Source organism: Protopterus annectens, chromosome 7.part0 (genome assembly GCF_019279795.1).
Source record: "Protopterus annectens isolate FY-2018-M chromosome 7.part0, PAN1.0, whole genome shotgun sequence".
NCBI classification, from domain to species: Eukaryota; Metazoa; Chordata; order Ceratodontiformes; family Protopteridae; genus Protopterus; species Protopterus annectens.
This window is the reverse complement of record NC_056739.1, coordinates 403,065,358-403,078,775: the sequence shown is the minus strand read 5'-3', so window position 1 is coordinate 403,078,775 and position 13,418 is coordinate 403,065,358. Positions and strand designations below refer to the sequence as shown.

Below are 13,418 nucleotides of genomic sequence, written 5' to 3'. Positions count from 1 at the left end.
CAAATGTATGTGCATATGGTTGTGCAAATGGTTGCAAAAAATCGTCTACCCGTAATATACATAATACATAAAATACTGTGCTTTAAATAAATGCATCAGTAAAATATGAGGTCTTAATAAAATACTATCATATTAATACATAAACATTTTGTATGAACAGTGTAACAGGAACATCAGCGAACCTATTAGTGTATAAAAAAGTTAACTAATAATGACCAAATATATATGTTTGTGTGCAAATAAATAATCTAATAAAATTGGATTAATTAAATAACTGGTATTTTAAATGACAATAATAGTGATGATGATAATAATTAATACAATAACAATAAGTATAACTATAACAGCAACATAGACAGCGAAGATGGGTATGGACTACTATATATTCGTACTTCAACCAACATATATAATAAATTTTTTATTTAAAAGTATATTAAAAACTTATTAAAATTTCATAAATTTTTTTATATATATAAAATTTAATAGTAAACCTTAACTAAAAACTTTATTATTTTATATATGATTGTAAATTATTTTATTTATATAAATATTATAATGAATTCATGTATAAATACATTTATAAATAAAAATTAATATTAACAAGCAATAAATAAATTATTAATAAATAAATAAATAATTGTGTCATATTCTTGTTAAATATCTCACGTTAAACTAATAACGATTTAGTAGATATAAATTCATTTAAACCAGGAAAAGTGGTGGCATCTAAATATATCTGCCACCACGTTTCTTTATATGCAAGTAAACTTTTAACATCACCACCTCTAGGATCTATATCAATAACGTCAAGAATGCTAAACATAAAATTATGATCAACACCTTCAGTCTCTACATGTCTGGATAGTGCATTAGTTTTATCCTTAGTCTTGATGCTGTATATATGGTCATATATACGTTTTCATAGGTTCATACTAGGCTATCTGCCCTGGGGCAATTATAAGCCTAGCCCGATTCTGTATGACTTACGCCACCCCTTGATTTGAGTATACTGTGCCCTTTTTAAGGTTTAGTTTACTGTGCCTCTGTCTAATAGTGACACGGGAGTAATCCCTGGGACAAACCTACGATCCCCCATCCACTTATAGAGATTCTTCTTGAAGAGATTCAGTGAGGTGCTCTGCCTCACATGAACTGGAATTCTATTCCAGAGCGAAGGGAGCCTCTGGGTTATGAACCTGTCCCTCCAGCAAGTTCTACTTATTTCTGTGCTGAGTCTATTTATTTCTGTGCTCAGATAACATTTTGTATGCTTTTTTAAGACATCTTTCTGTCTTTCCAACGTAAAAACATGAGTATTTACTACACTTTGCTAAATATATTACATTTGTTGTATTGCAATTACCATATCTACATTTTATATTAGATTTTAAGCCATTCCTTAGTTGTATTTTATTTTACAAAGACATATATCTGCATTGATTGCAAAATCCACATTTACTACTTCTTGTGTTGTTATTTAAATAGTTTTTATCTTTCCCCTCACTATGTAAAAGACATTTCATATTTTTACCCATTTTATATATAAAATTAGGTTTAGATCCCAATAATTTTATTAAACTAGTGTCACTACTAATCAAATACCAAAATTTAAAAATAATCTTTTTGATCTGGTCTACACCCATGTTATATTGTAGTATAAACATTTTATGATGGTTATTATTTAATGTATTTGTATGGGAATTAATATCATCATTTTGAAAAATTATATCACCAACTCCCAAAAGTGGTCTATATTTAATATTCCATTGGTTTGTAACATATGTTATTATTGTGTCCATCATTTCTTCTGGATATCCTCTTTGAATAAATAAACTTTTAATAAACTGTAATTCTTTTTTCATGTCTTCAAAATTTGATACCATACGTGCTACACGGACACATTGCCCTTTAAAAACATTTTGTTTAACTTTATGTGGATGTAACTACTGTATGCTAAATAACTATTAGAAAAAGTACTCTTCCTATGAATGGTAGAATATACATTACCATCATTGTAAGAGATGCGAGTGTCCAGGTATGGTAATCCATTTTTACCTTCAGTATAAGTAAATTTTAAATATTCACTACTTGTGTTTAAAAATCCTATAAATAGTTGCAACATTTCTTGCTCACCTTCCCATAGGATGTAAATATCGTCAAGAAACCTAGAATAGTATCTTACATATCTAAAATATAGACTGGGGAACAAAATGGTGTCCTCCCAATGTAGCATAACGAGGTTGGCATATATGGGGGCACAAGCTGCCCCCCTCGTTTGCTTAAAATATTCTCCTTCGAAATATATAAAATTATTATCTAATACGATAGACATCATTTCCACTAATAAACATATTTCATCCCAGTCAAGAGTAGTATGTTTAACTATACTATTTTTAAAAGCATCTAGGCCATCCTGCTTGGGGATACAAGAAAATAAATCAATAACATCCACTGTAACTGTGGTTATACAAGTATTACTATTTTTTACTATATCTGTAGGAAAATTAGCTAAAAACATCCAAGAGTCCTTAACCATATGTTTAATAGTCGAATACATACTTTTTAATTGAATGTCTATGTACTTACCAATATGAAATGTTTTGGAATAACTACCTGCAACTATTGGTCTAAACGGGGGGTCTATAGTATTTTTATGTATTTTAGGTATACCTATAAGTGAAGCTACTTTAGGAAATTTGACCTTTATGAATTTATAAATTTCTTCAGTAATACGACCATCTAATAAATATTCCTCTATATATGAATCAATACGTTGATAAGCTATATGTAATTCATTAAGGGAGATAGTCTCATAATTACCTGAAAAATATAAAATATCATATTTTTTTTAATATATTGTATATTGTCATAAAGTACTATCCCTCCCCCCTTGTCTGGTTTCATATATCTAATGTTATCATTCCTTATTTCATTTAATAACTTCAATTCATGTTTTGATAAGTTGTTACTGTTAGTGATTTGTTTCAAGTTAATACTTTCCTGATATAATTCCCTTGTTACTACTCTATCAAAAGTATCTATAGTAGGATGATTAGGTGGTGTAAAAGTGCTAGGTTTATGGGACAAATAACTAGATCTAATATTAGCATATTCAGTTTTTAATGAATTATTAAAAAATACTTCCAAATTAATCTTTCTAACATACTTCTTAAAATCTATCAATAATTCAGTTAAATTAAAATTTGGGTTAGGAATAAATTTCATACCCTTCACAAATAAATCAAAGTACACACTATTAATTACAATTTTAGAATAATTATAAATGTTAACATTTTTATAAGTGAAAACATTTCCATTAATAATTATTTCATCATCTTGGCTGTCATTGTTGCTGTTTGTATTCATCATGTGACTGGATTCCATAAAATATTGATTAATATTGTTTACAGGTTGGTCATACTTTTCATCAGTCACATCATTATAGATATTAATGTTATTGTTGTTGTTATTATTATTATGAGTCAGGGTCAATAATTCTGGTGATTTAGATTTTAATTGTATCCCTTCCTGTTGAAGGGATTTTTTCTCTGATACGGTGGACCTGTATCCTTTGGATGTCTCTGAAAATCCTGTCTCTCATATTGACCCCTTATCCCTTCACATTCCTGATATCCAAAATCGTCTTTTCTATTATAATTAATACTGTTGTAATTAGTATGATTACGATTATAGTTGTAATAATTTTTATAGCGATTATTAATTCCTTGTTTCATATCATTCTTATCACTAGCCCGAGTATATGCTATCCCTTTAGTATATTGTTCCCTATCCCGTAACAGTTTTTTTGATTTACGTTGACTTGCCTTGTCAATCAATTTCTCTGCTTCTAAAAATTGCTTATTATATAACCTTTCCCATTCTGTAAATAGTAAATCATGAACAATACGTGTATTGAGCTTCTCAGCTTCCTGTATTAATTTACTTAATCTTTCATCATTATTTTTAATAATTAAACGCATATAGTTGAACCCACATTCATCAAAAAACAAATTAAATTCATCTTTACCAATACCAGTTAAATCAATACCCATGGGTTGTTTAAAAAATCTTAACCCCATCGGAACAATCTTACTATAAATACATTTAGAAAAATATGCATTATCAATTTTAAGTCCATTGATAGTTTTTAACTTATTTCCAAGTGCATAAATCAGACTTTTGAGATTCCCAGTCTCAAAGTCAATGTCAGCATTGATTTTCTTAAATCCACATAAAGTTAAACAAAAAGTTTTTAAAGGGCAATGTGTCCATGTAGCACGTATGGTATCAAATTTTGAAGACATGAAAAAAGAATTACAGTTTATTAAAAGTTTATTTATTCAAAGAGGATATCCAGAAGAAATGATGGACACAATAATAACATATGTTACAAACCAATGGAATATTAAATATAGACCACTTTTGGGAGTTGGTGATATAATTTTTCAAAACGATGATATTAATTCCCATACAAATACATTAAATAATAACTATCATAAAATGTTTATACTACAATATAACATGGGTGTAGACCAGATCAAAAAGATTATTTTTAAATTTTGGTATTTGATTAGTAGTGACACTAATTTAATAAAATTATTGGGATCTAAACCTAATTTTATATATAAAATGGGTAAAAATATGAAATATCTTTTGGAACACAGACATAGTGAGGGGAAAAATAAAAACTATTTAAATAACAACACAAGTAGTAGTAAATGTGGATTTTGCAATCAATGCAGATATATGTCTTTTGAAAATAAAATACAACTAAGAAATGGCTTAAAATCTAATATAAAATGTAGATATGGTAATTGCAATAGAAAAAATGTAATATATTTAGCAAAGTGCAGTAAATGCTCAGGTTTTTACGTTGGAAAGACAGAAAGATGTCTTAAAAAATGTATATATGACCATATATACAGCATCAAGACTAAGGATAAAACTAATGCACTATCCAGACATGTAGAGACTGAAGGTGTTGATCATAATTTTATGTTTAGCATTCTTGACGTTATTGATATAGATCCTAGAGGTGGTGATGTTAAAAGTTTACTTGCATATAAAGAAATGTGGTGGCAGATATATTTAGATGCCACCACTTTTCCTGGTTTAAATGAATTTATATCTACTAAATCGTTATTATTAGTTTAAAGTGAGATATTTAACAAGAATGACACACAATTATTTATTTATTTATTAATAATTTATTACTTGTTAATATTAATTTTTATTTATAAATATATTTATACATGAATTCATTATAATATTTATATATATAAAAATAATTTACAATCATATATAAAAATAAAGTTTTTAGTTAAGGTTTACTATTAAATTTTATATATATAAAAAAATTTATGAAATTTTAATAAGTTTTTAATATACTTTTAAATAAAAAAATTATTATATATGTTGGTTGAAGTACGAATATATAATAGTCCATACCCATCTTCGCTGTCTATGTTGCTGTTATAGTTATACTTATTGTTATTGTATTAATTATTATCATCATCACTATTATTGTCATTTAAAATACCAGTTATTTAATTAATCCAATTTTATTATCTAGAACATCATTATTTGTATTTATTTGCACACAAACATATATATTTGGTCATTATTAGTTAACTTTTTTTATACACTAATAGGTTCGCTGATGTTCCTGTTACACTGTTCATACAAAATGTTTATGTATTAATATGATAGTATTTTATTAAGACCTCATATTTTACTGATGCATTTAAAGCACAGTATTTTATGTATTATGTATATTACGGGTAGACGATTTTTTGCAACCATGTGCACAACCATATGCACATACATTTGTATTTGTATATATATGTTAGTATGTTTTTAAATATTAATGAGTGGTTTTGGCGCCACTAAGGTTACTTAAGAAGCAGATTCACAAGTAATTAGTAGTTCTGATGAAGACCAATAATGGTTGAAAGCGCTTAACTCTACTAGTTTGCCTTTTTTGTTTATTTGTTTGTTACCAGTCTGCTTATCGAATTTGTTCGTGTTAGTGTTTCACTATTTTTGTCATTAAACTGTGGATTATTAACGGCAGTCGTTTGGCACTTATTGGTGCGCTCCTGGCTTTTCTTGGAGGTACTGTGAAGTTTATCCTTCACTTAAGAAACACAACTTCACCTACTTCAATTTCGAATCTCAAGAAATAAAACCTCACAACAGCAGAAATAAGTCTTCTGCATTTTTTCACCAACAGTCATTATTGCTGTCCCCTTTTACATGATCAACTCTTGGCAGCAAGATTCAAATATTCCCATTCTCCACCACCTAAATACTAGCACTTACCAAAGTTACACCTTTTCTTCTTTTCTCTTTCACCACTTACCAAAATTACACCTTTTCTTCTTTCCTCTTTCACCCATCAACTACCTTCCACTACCACTTACACAGCTTGCTACGCACTTTCCAAACATACCAGACCAACTCCCACAACCAATGCAGTGCTCAATGCCAGATTAATTTTTTGGATAATTCCATTATAAAAAAGAAAATTCTACTTCATATCTTCTCTTAAGAACTCCTTTTAGTTCAGCCCTGAGCCCTCCTCCTCAAAACAACCTTCACACCATAGCAAAACTAAACCCATAACATACACTCAACAAGGTGCTCCACTGATACCAGAAGTCTCCCAAATAAACTCAATTCACTAGGAAACTGGTTAGCCTTATACTCACCAGACCTGGCTAAGGTAACCCAGCCCTAAGCTTTAAAAAGGCACCCATAAGCCATCACACTTTTACCAAGATAATACTCACCTGACAAAAAAGCAAATTTTAACAGTTACACTACTTGCCCAACATGACTAATGTCAACCAGAATCCTGAATGGACTGCTGAATTAATTAATTGAAGGCTCCAAGGATGAGCCATATAAAATACTAATTTTAAGAGTTGGTAGGCGTCTTCTGATCAGTTTCAACTAATCAATTAATGTCTTCAACATTATCGAAAAGTGGGCAATACCAGAAAGATGCCAACTTCATCAAAGAAGCATACAATAAAAAACAAAGACTGGATACTGGGCTCTGTTGCCACTGGTTGGGGGATGCTAAAAATATTTCAACATTTTTCTACAGAACTGAAAACTACATGAAACACTATTTACATATCACAGAAGTGAGACTACAGAGGGTATGCAGAGATCTGAATAATACATAACTTGCTAAGAAACACACATATGGAAATTATATATACTTCTCAAAAGTGGGTTCAGATTCCGAATACAGAATTTGTACAGCATGAAGTATGTCAGTTTGCAGCAATATGCACTCTTCCAATATCCCTCACACTTCAAGCAACCAGTAAATGTACCTACCAATAAAGCTTAAACCAATGAGAGATGCCAAACAAGAAAACAAATCGGTATACAAACTACTTAAGCAGTATTTCCACATCCCTTAAATGCACTAAATGAAGCATGTCTACTTTGCAATTATAACAAGAAAAGGACTTCCAATAAAGCACCACCCCCCCCTTAGAGTTCAAGCACACAGCACTATAAGAAAAGCTCCACGTTTGACACTGAAGTGAAGCGCCACTGTTACACTTTTCATTCCCTGACTGGCTCCAAAACAATTATAGCCAATCGGCAAAGAGAGAAAAAGGGAGCCAGTCAGAGAATGACTGACATTAAGCAGCCAATCTGAATGCCGAGTAGACGTCCACGGCTTCAGGGCTACCTATAACAATACCCCCAAAGCAGGAACAACAAGAGAAAATAAACTTCTGTCACTTTCCCCCTTGCTAAATGCTGTTGTGGCAAATTGTGTTTAGAGGGAGAAAAAAATAAAATAGAAGCAAAACATTAACAAAGTAAATAACAGCAATACCAGCAGTTAAAAAGCAGCCACAAGTGGCACTGGGTACGTTTCTGTGAGAGGGTATGTGGTGGGTAACAAATGGCACTAAGTGCCAGGTATGTTTTTGTGAGTAGGTATGTCATGGGTCACAAGTGGCACCAAGTGCTGGATACGTTTCTGTGAGGGGGTATGTGGTGGGTCACAAGTGGCACCAAGTGCTGGGTACATTTCTGTTAGTGGGTATGCAGTGGGTCACAAGTGGCAACAAGTGCTGGGTATGTTTCTTGAGTGGATATGTTGTGGGTCAAAAGTGGCACCAAATGCTGGGTACATTTCTGTGAGTGGGTATGTGGTGACCTCACAAGTGGCACCAAGTGCTGGGCACATTTCTCTGAATGGATATGTGGTGGGTCACCTGTGTATCTGTATCTTTTCACCTTTGCATATGACCATCTGTACCCAGCAGTTATAGCCACATAAGTGACAAAGTACCCTTAGTTATTTTATTCTGAATGAATAAAGAGACGTCGTATGCAGACTGCCTCAATTCTGTATATTCAATATCCCTGTATTCTGTCTCCAACAGGCTTTTGAGGGGAGATCTATGCCTGGCATACAGGGCGTTGTCGGACCCCACTCTGATGGACTCCCTGCATATCCATAAAACAAACAGTACCGGAACTACCCCTTCTAAAAACTTAAACCTTGCCTAGGATATAAATAGGACCTGCTGGAGAGATGGGTATGTATTCCATCAGCCTACCCAGTCTATGGGACAGCCTCCCCATCCATGTGAAGCAGAGTTCCTCCCTAATCCAATTCAAGTACAACTTGGACAATTGGATGGGAACCCGGACATTCATCCCTGGTTTGGCACCTATGTCTCTGATGCAACCTGTAAATTGGTTCTTCTCCCAGGGCAATGCTTACACTTATCAATGGTATCAGAACTCGTCAGAGATTTGGGATGCATGGCTAGGCTTAAAAAGGCCCTTGTCGTCGTTAACCTAATAAACACCTACGGACCTACAAGATATATAAATTATACCAACAGCGAAGTTACTGCTCTGTGTGCGTGTTAGTTTTTCTGAGTGAGTCACCGTTTTTCTTCCACATCGGTGTATGTATATATGTGTCTTCCTCAACAGTGTGCAGCCCCCACTCCATAACGGACAAGCAAATATGCCGTACCATTTAAGCTAAAAACGGTATTACTGTGTTACTATGCAACACACCTTGAAAATAAGAATACAGTAACCCACAAAAACTTACCAAGACCACATCTACCCAAAGGAATCGCTTTCAGCTGGATGGGAGAAGGCCTCTCAAAACCTGCAGTACTCAACCCTTCCAAAACAGGTTGTGACAGCAACAGAGAACTAAAATCCACCCTCTCTGCAGCGAAAACATCACCCGTCCGCCGTCTAGATTCAAAATCATGCGCTGCTTTCCTTTTGCTAACAGCCATATTGACAACTAAAGAAAACAACGTGAGAGTTCAGCGCACACATTTAACGACATCTGCATCGACGCAGAAAATTGTAAAGGATGTGGAAAGGTAGTGGTTGGTGATGGAATTTAATTTGTGTTGTGATTGTTTTCCTCGGATAAAGTCTAGCTTTCTTTTTGTTCCAGATATTTTTCCTAATAAATTGCAATAGTGTACAGCCTTTGAAATGTTTACAGAGGAAAATAGTGTTCATACTATTTTGGAAGTATTATTTCATTTCTCTTATTTTCCGGAGACCACGTTCCAGTGAATAAGGGTCAGTGTGGTTTTCAGTGTAAGAATGTTCTACACCGAAGTTTGGGTGTATAGGGGTCGGTCAATATTTTACATTTGTTTTGTTTGTTTTTGCAGGATCGTTTCATTTACTGATCAAAGTAAGTGTTTGTATTATTTAAGACATGCTGTGTTCTACATTCTTTCAAAACGTACCCACCTAAGAGTCCGCTATAATAAACGTACGGTAAATTTAAATAACGTCTACGTCTGCTCCCTGCAGCCATAGAGGTTTCAATGAACGTATGCTCTGAAGTTCATGTTAGACTTTTTTCCAACCTTTTGATAAAGTGAACACATGAAGTAAAACAATAGTAAGGAAAAAAATGTGTTGTTGTTATTGTATTCTTTCAACGAATAAATAAGTTGTGTCTTTCAAGATGGCAATTCAGAATAAACTTCGCAAGTGCTTGTGAGGATTCATGAGTTGTACCCTTGAATACTACTTGCCTCCCCTCAAAAAAAAAATCTGAGTATCCCTACGTTTTAAGATGGTGATGTGAAAGTCAAGTTACAAACCGCCCCTATCCTATATTTCCGGTGGCTGCTGTCATGCATACAGTATGTATCTTCACCCCCCCCCCCCCAAAAAAAAAACAAAAAAAACAAGCTCCCTCTGTGTACCACTCTGATGTCAGCCTGTGTGAAACTGAAAGAACAAATAGCAGTGTAATATATTACAGATTGTTGCTGCTACGGATTTATAAATAGCATACGTGCTCCCCTGACAGGTATACACATCTGATGTTTCAGTGTGAGGGAAATGAGAAAATAATGATCACTGTAATGCAGTCTAATGTATTGCTCTTAAACTGTACACTGCCTCTAGACAAGCATTAGTGACCTTATGTGTACATCTCTAAAGAGTGAGAAAAGTTAATTAATGACAATACCATCTCCATCCGCGTACACAAGCTGCTGCAACCTTCATTGCACACGTGAACAGGGCTGGTTTTAGACTAAGTTGGGTTCCAGGCAAAGGCCAGTGTTACGCCTGTGTCACAATCAACTTTAACAATCAGGGGCATGGACTCTAAGCCCCAAAAAGATTTGTAAACATTAGTGAATGTGTTTGAATTTTCTAGAGCCATTGTTGATGTGACACCCTGACCCCGTGTAAAAATGGGATTGATGCAGACACTGAGAAATGGCTTGCTAAACTGTGTTATGTGTCCAGCAATATTGGTTGCATATGCACACATACTACCCTAGACAAGCTAGGCTTATCACTACATGCATTTATTTCTCATGCATGCATACAGATACTGACAAAAGCAAAATCTATCATAAGAATCAGAAACAGCCATGTATAAGCTGCATCCTTATTTGCAGGCAAACTGGAATGTCATTTCATCTGTGGCATTTCTTTAGAGAGAAAATTTAATCACATAGATAAACCCATACAGAGACAGGGAGGGCATGCAAACTCCAAACAGAAAAAAAAATGTGGGTATTGTAATCTCTGAAGCACAGCATAGCCAGGTAATACACTGAAGCATATCCTGGATTTGTTAATGCATGCATCAGCTTTGTTCTGTGTTTGTCTTGTCACAACCCATAGTTATGGAACAGATGATACGTCTTTGCCAGTGCCACAACCTACTGTGGCCACATATGCCTTATAGAAGGACCAGATTCAGCTGATTCCTCTGACTCTTCCACACTCACCTCCTCCACTGCTTTTGCCACAGATATGTCAGCAAGTGAAATGACCTCCTGTTAAAGTAAAGACCACAAGTATGTTGCTACAAGTCTTTGGAGCATACTGCAGTGTGTTACCAAATATATGCAGATAGTAGGAACAAGGCTTCAGCAGTCCAAATATATGTTTAATGATGTTCTGTGTCTACAACAGTGTGGTTTTGTATGCCACCCACCACAGTCTGGGAAATGCAGATGACTTCATCAGCCACCCTTCCAAACTATACCTAGCATCTCTTACAACATCCAACTGCAAATGCCATTAGTAGTGGTCTGATACCTGCATTCATGGAACCAGGCCTTCCTGACCTCCATGGATTAGTGTGTGCTACCAACTAGATGACCCAGGGGACAGTTAACCCACGTCTTCCAGAAATTGGAATTGTGGGGAACTGTCTGGATCGCACACAGACACATTTTATATAACATCCTGTGCTCTGCATGCCACGTGATAGTTAATAGAGTGGAAGCCCTTCCAGTTGATATACCAGATAGTGAGTAAAGTAGATGGGCCTTGATAGCAATGTGGATGCAGTCAATGGCCCCAGGACTTCAGGGAAATGAGCTATAGTATAGAATATCTACATAGTAGTGGTTCCCTCCTGTTTTGTCTGTGGAAACCAAACTCAGCATCACATTGAGGAACTATTGTAGGAGTAACAAGGCTGAGGGCTGGAAAAACTCCCTAAGATTTCCCTTTGTCAGATACTCAAAGACCCCTGTAGCAGTCTGTTAATGCCACACAAATTCTCATGTCCACTGAGATAAACAGCCCAGAAATCCACCTTGATTCCATTTGAAGATGGTACATCGACTAGCCCCCTTATGATGTTTCTGCCTACATGGTAGCAGATGACTATTAACATAATGGGTAAGGTGCAGGGTTTGGTTCTCACATGGGGTAACTGGCTAGGCTTAAAACAGCCTGAAAGTGCAAGTAGCCTAATACTATGCCCCAGTCAGGCAAATGATGGCTTGTCAACCTCTGATGGACTTTTCTATCATGCAGAGTATGGTGACACAGCACTGTGGGCACTGGGTTCCAGGCTGACCACCTAAAGTAGATGCTACTCCTAGCATTTTAGCATGCACAATACGCTGTCCACTGAGAAATGAAGGACTAAAACTTAGGTTGCTATTGCCGACAACATCAAAGGTACTAAATTATTTCCTATAACATTAAAGTTATTTGAAATGGAAAAGTGATGGTGTTTGACAATCCTGATGAGGAGATTAACAAAATAAAGGGCAGCTGAACATGATGCAAATGGTATAGGATGTGGCTGAACCGAGAAGCACTGATACATCTGGGGAAGTGGATGATTAGTGAGATGAAAAGTGTTGTCAAAAAAATAAACCTTTGCTGTTTGCAACAGTCACACCTGTTACAAGATGATTAGACAGACTGAGAAGTGTGGCATGGACATGTATTTTGAGAAATGTGAAAAACTATGAATTTTGTGCAATTAAAAATAAGATTAGAAAAGACAGACATTGGTATTGTCTTAAAATGGTGCAAGCAAATATTGTTTGAACTGTAGTCTTCACTGAATGTGCTATAAAGATGAACCCTTCTTTCCTGGTGGTTTGAGAAAGATAAACATTTAAGAACTGTGTTAGGTTGCACAAAAATGGACAATGAAAGGACAAATGATTGGAGTCCAAATCCATGGTTACAGAGTTTGTTTAAATTCCATTTTACATTGACTGTATTACAAAGGTAAACAGTGGAGTCTCTCTTTGTCTTTGCTTTTTTTCCAAAACTGGCATTATTTCAGTCCAAATAATTTAACTAATCGGAATTTATCTGCAAATAAATGGTTCCACAAAATTCAGTATGGCACTGTGGGGGAGGGAATTTACCCATATGTGTGAAGGATTGGACAATGATTTGGTAGCACAAGCTATAGACATAATAAAGATTTGAATTTTTAGATGGAATTTGGTTTCATTGTTTTTCTTATGGATATTAAGAACCATTGTTGACAATTTAGAATCTTAACAGTTTTAAGGGTGATAGACAAAATGAAACAGTGTCTTCAAACTTCAAAACTCTATTCAAAGACAACTTAGTCAACTCTTGGCTTTGTTCCTCCCACA

The 13,418-nt window shown here is 34.4% G+C and overlaps 1 protein-coding gene across 1 annotated transcript in view; it reads right to left on the bottom strand.

The window, feature by feature from the left end:
* DDX20 (DEAD-box helicase 20) overlaps positions 1-9,342 on the bottom strand; it is a 204,149-nt gene extending 194,807 nt beyond the window's left edge. The window contains exon 1 of the mRNA XM_044076991.1: positions 9,107-9,342. Coding sequence (XP_043932926.1) covers positions 9,107-9,302 — 196 coding nt within the window. The 5' untranslated portion in view covers positions 9,303-9,342. The remainder of the gene's footprint in view (positions 1-9,106) is intronic.
* Between the last annotated feature and the right edge of the window lie 4,076 nt (positions 9,343-13,418).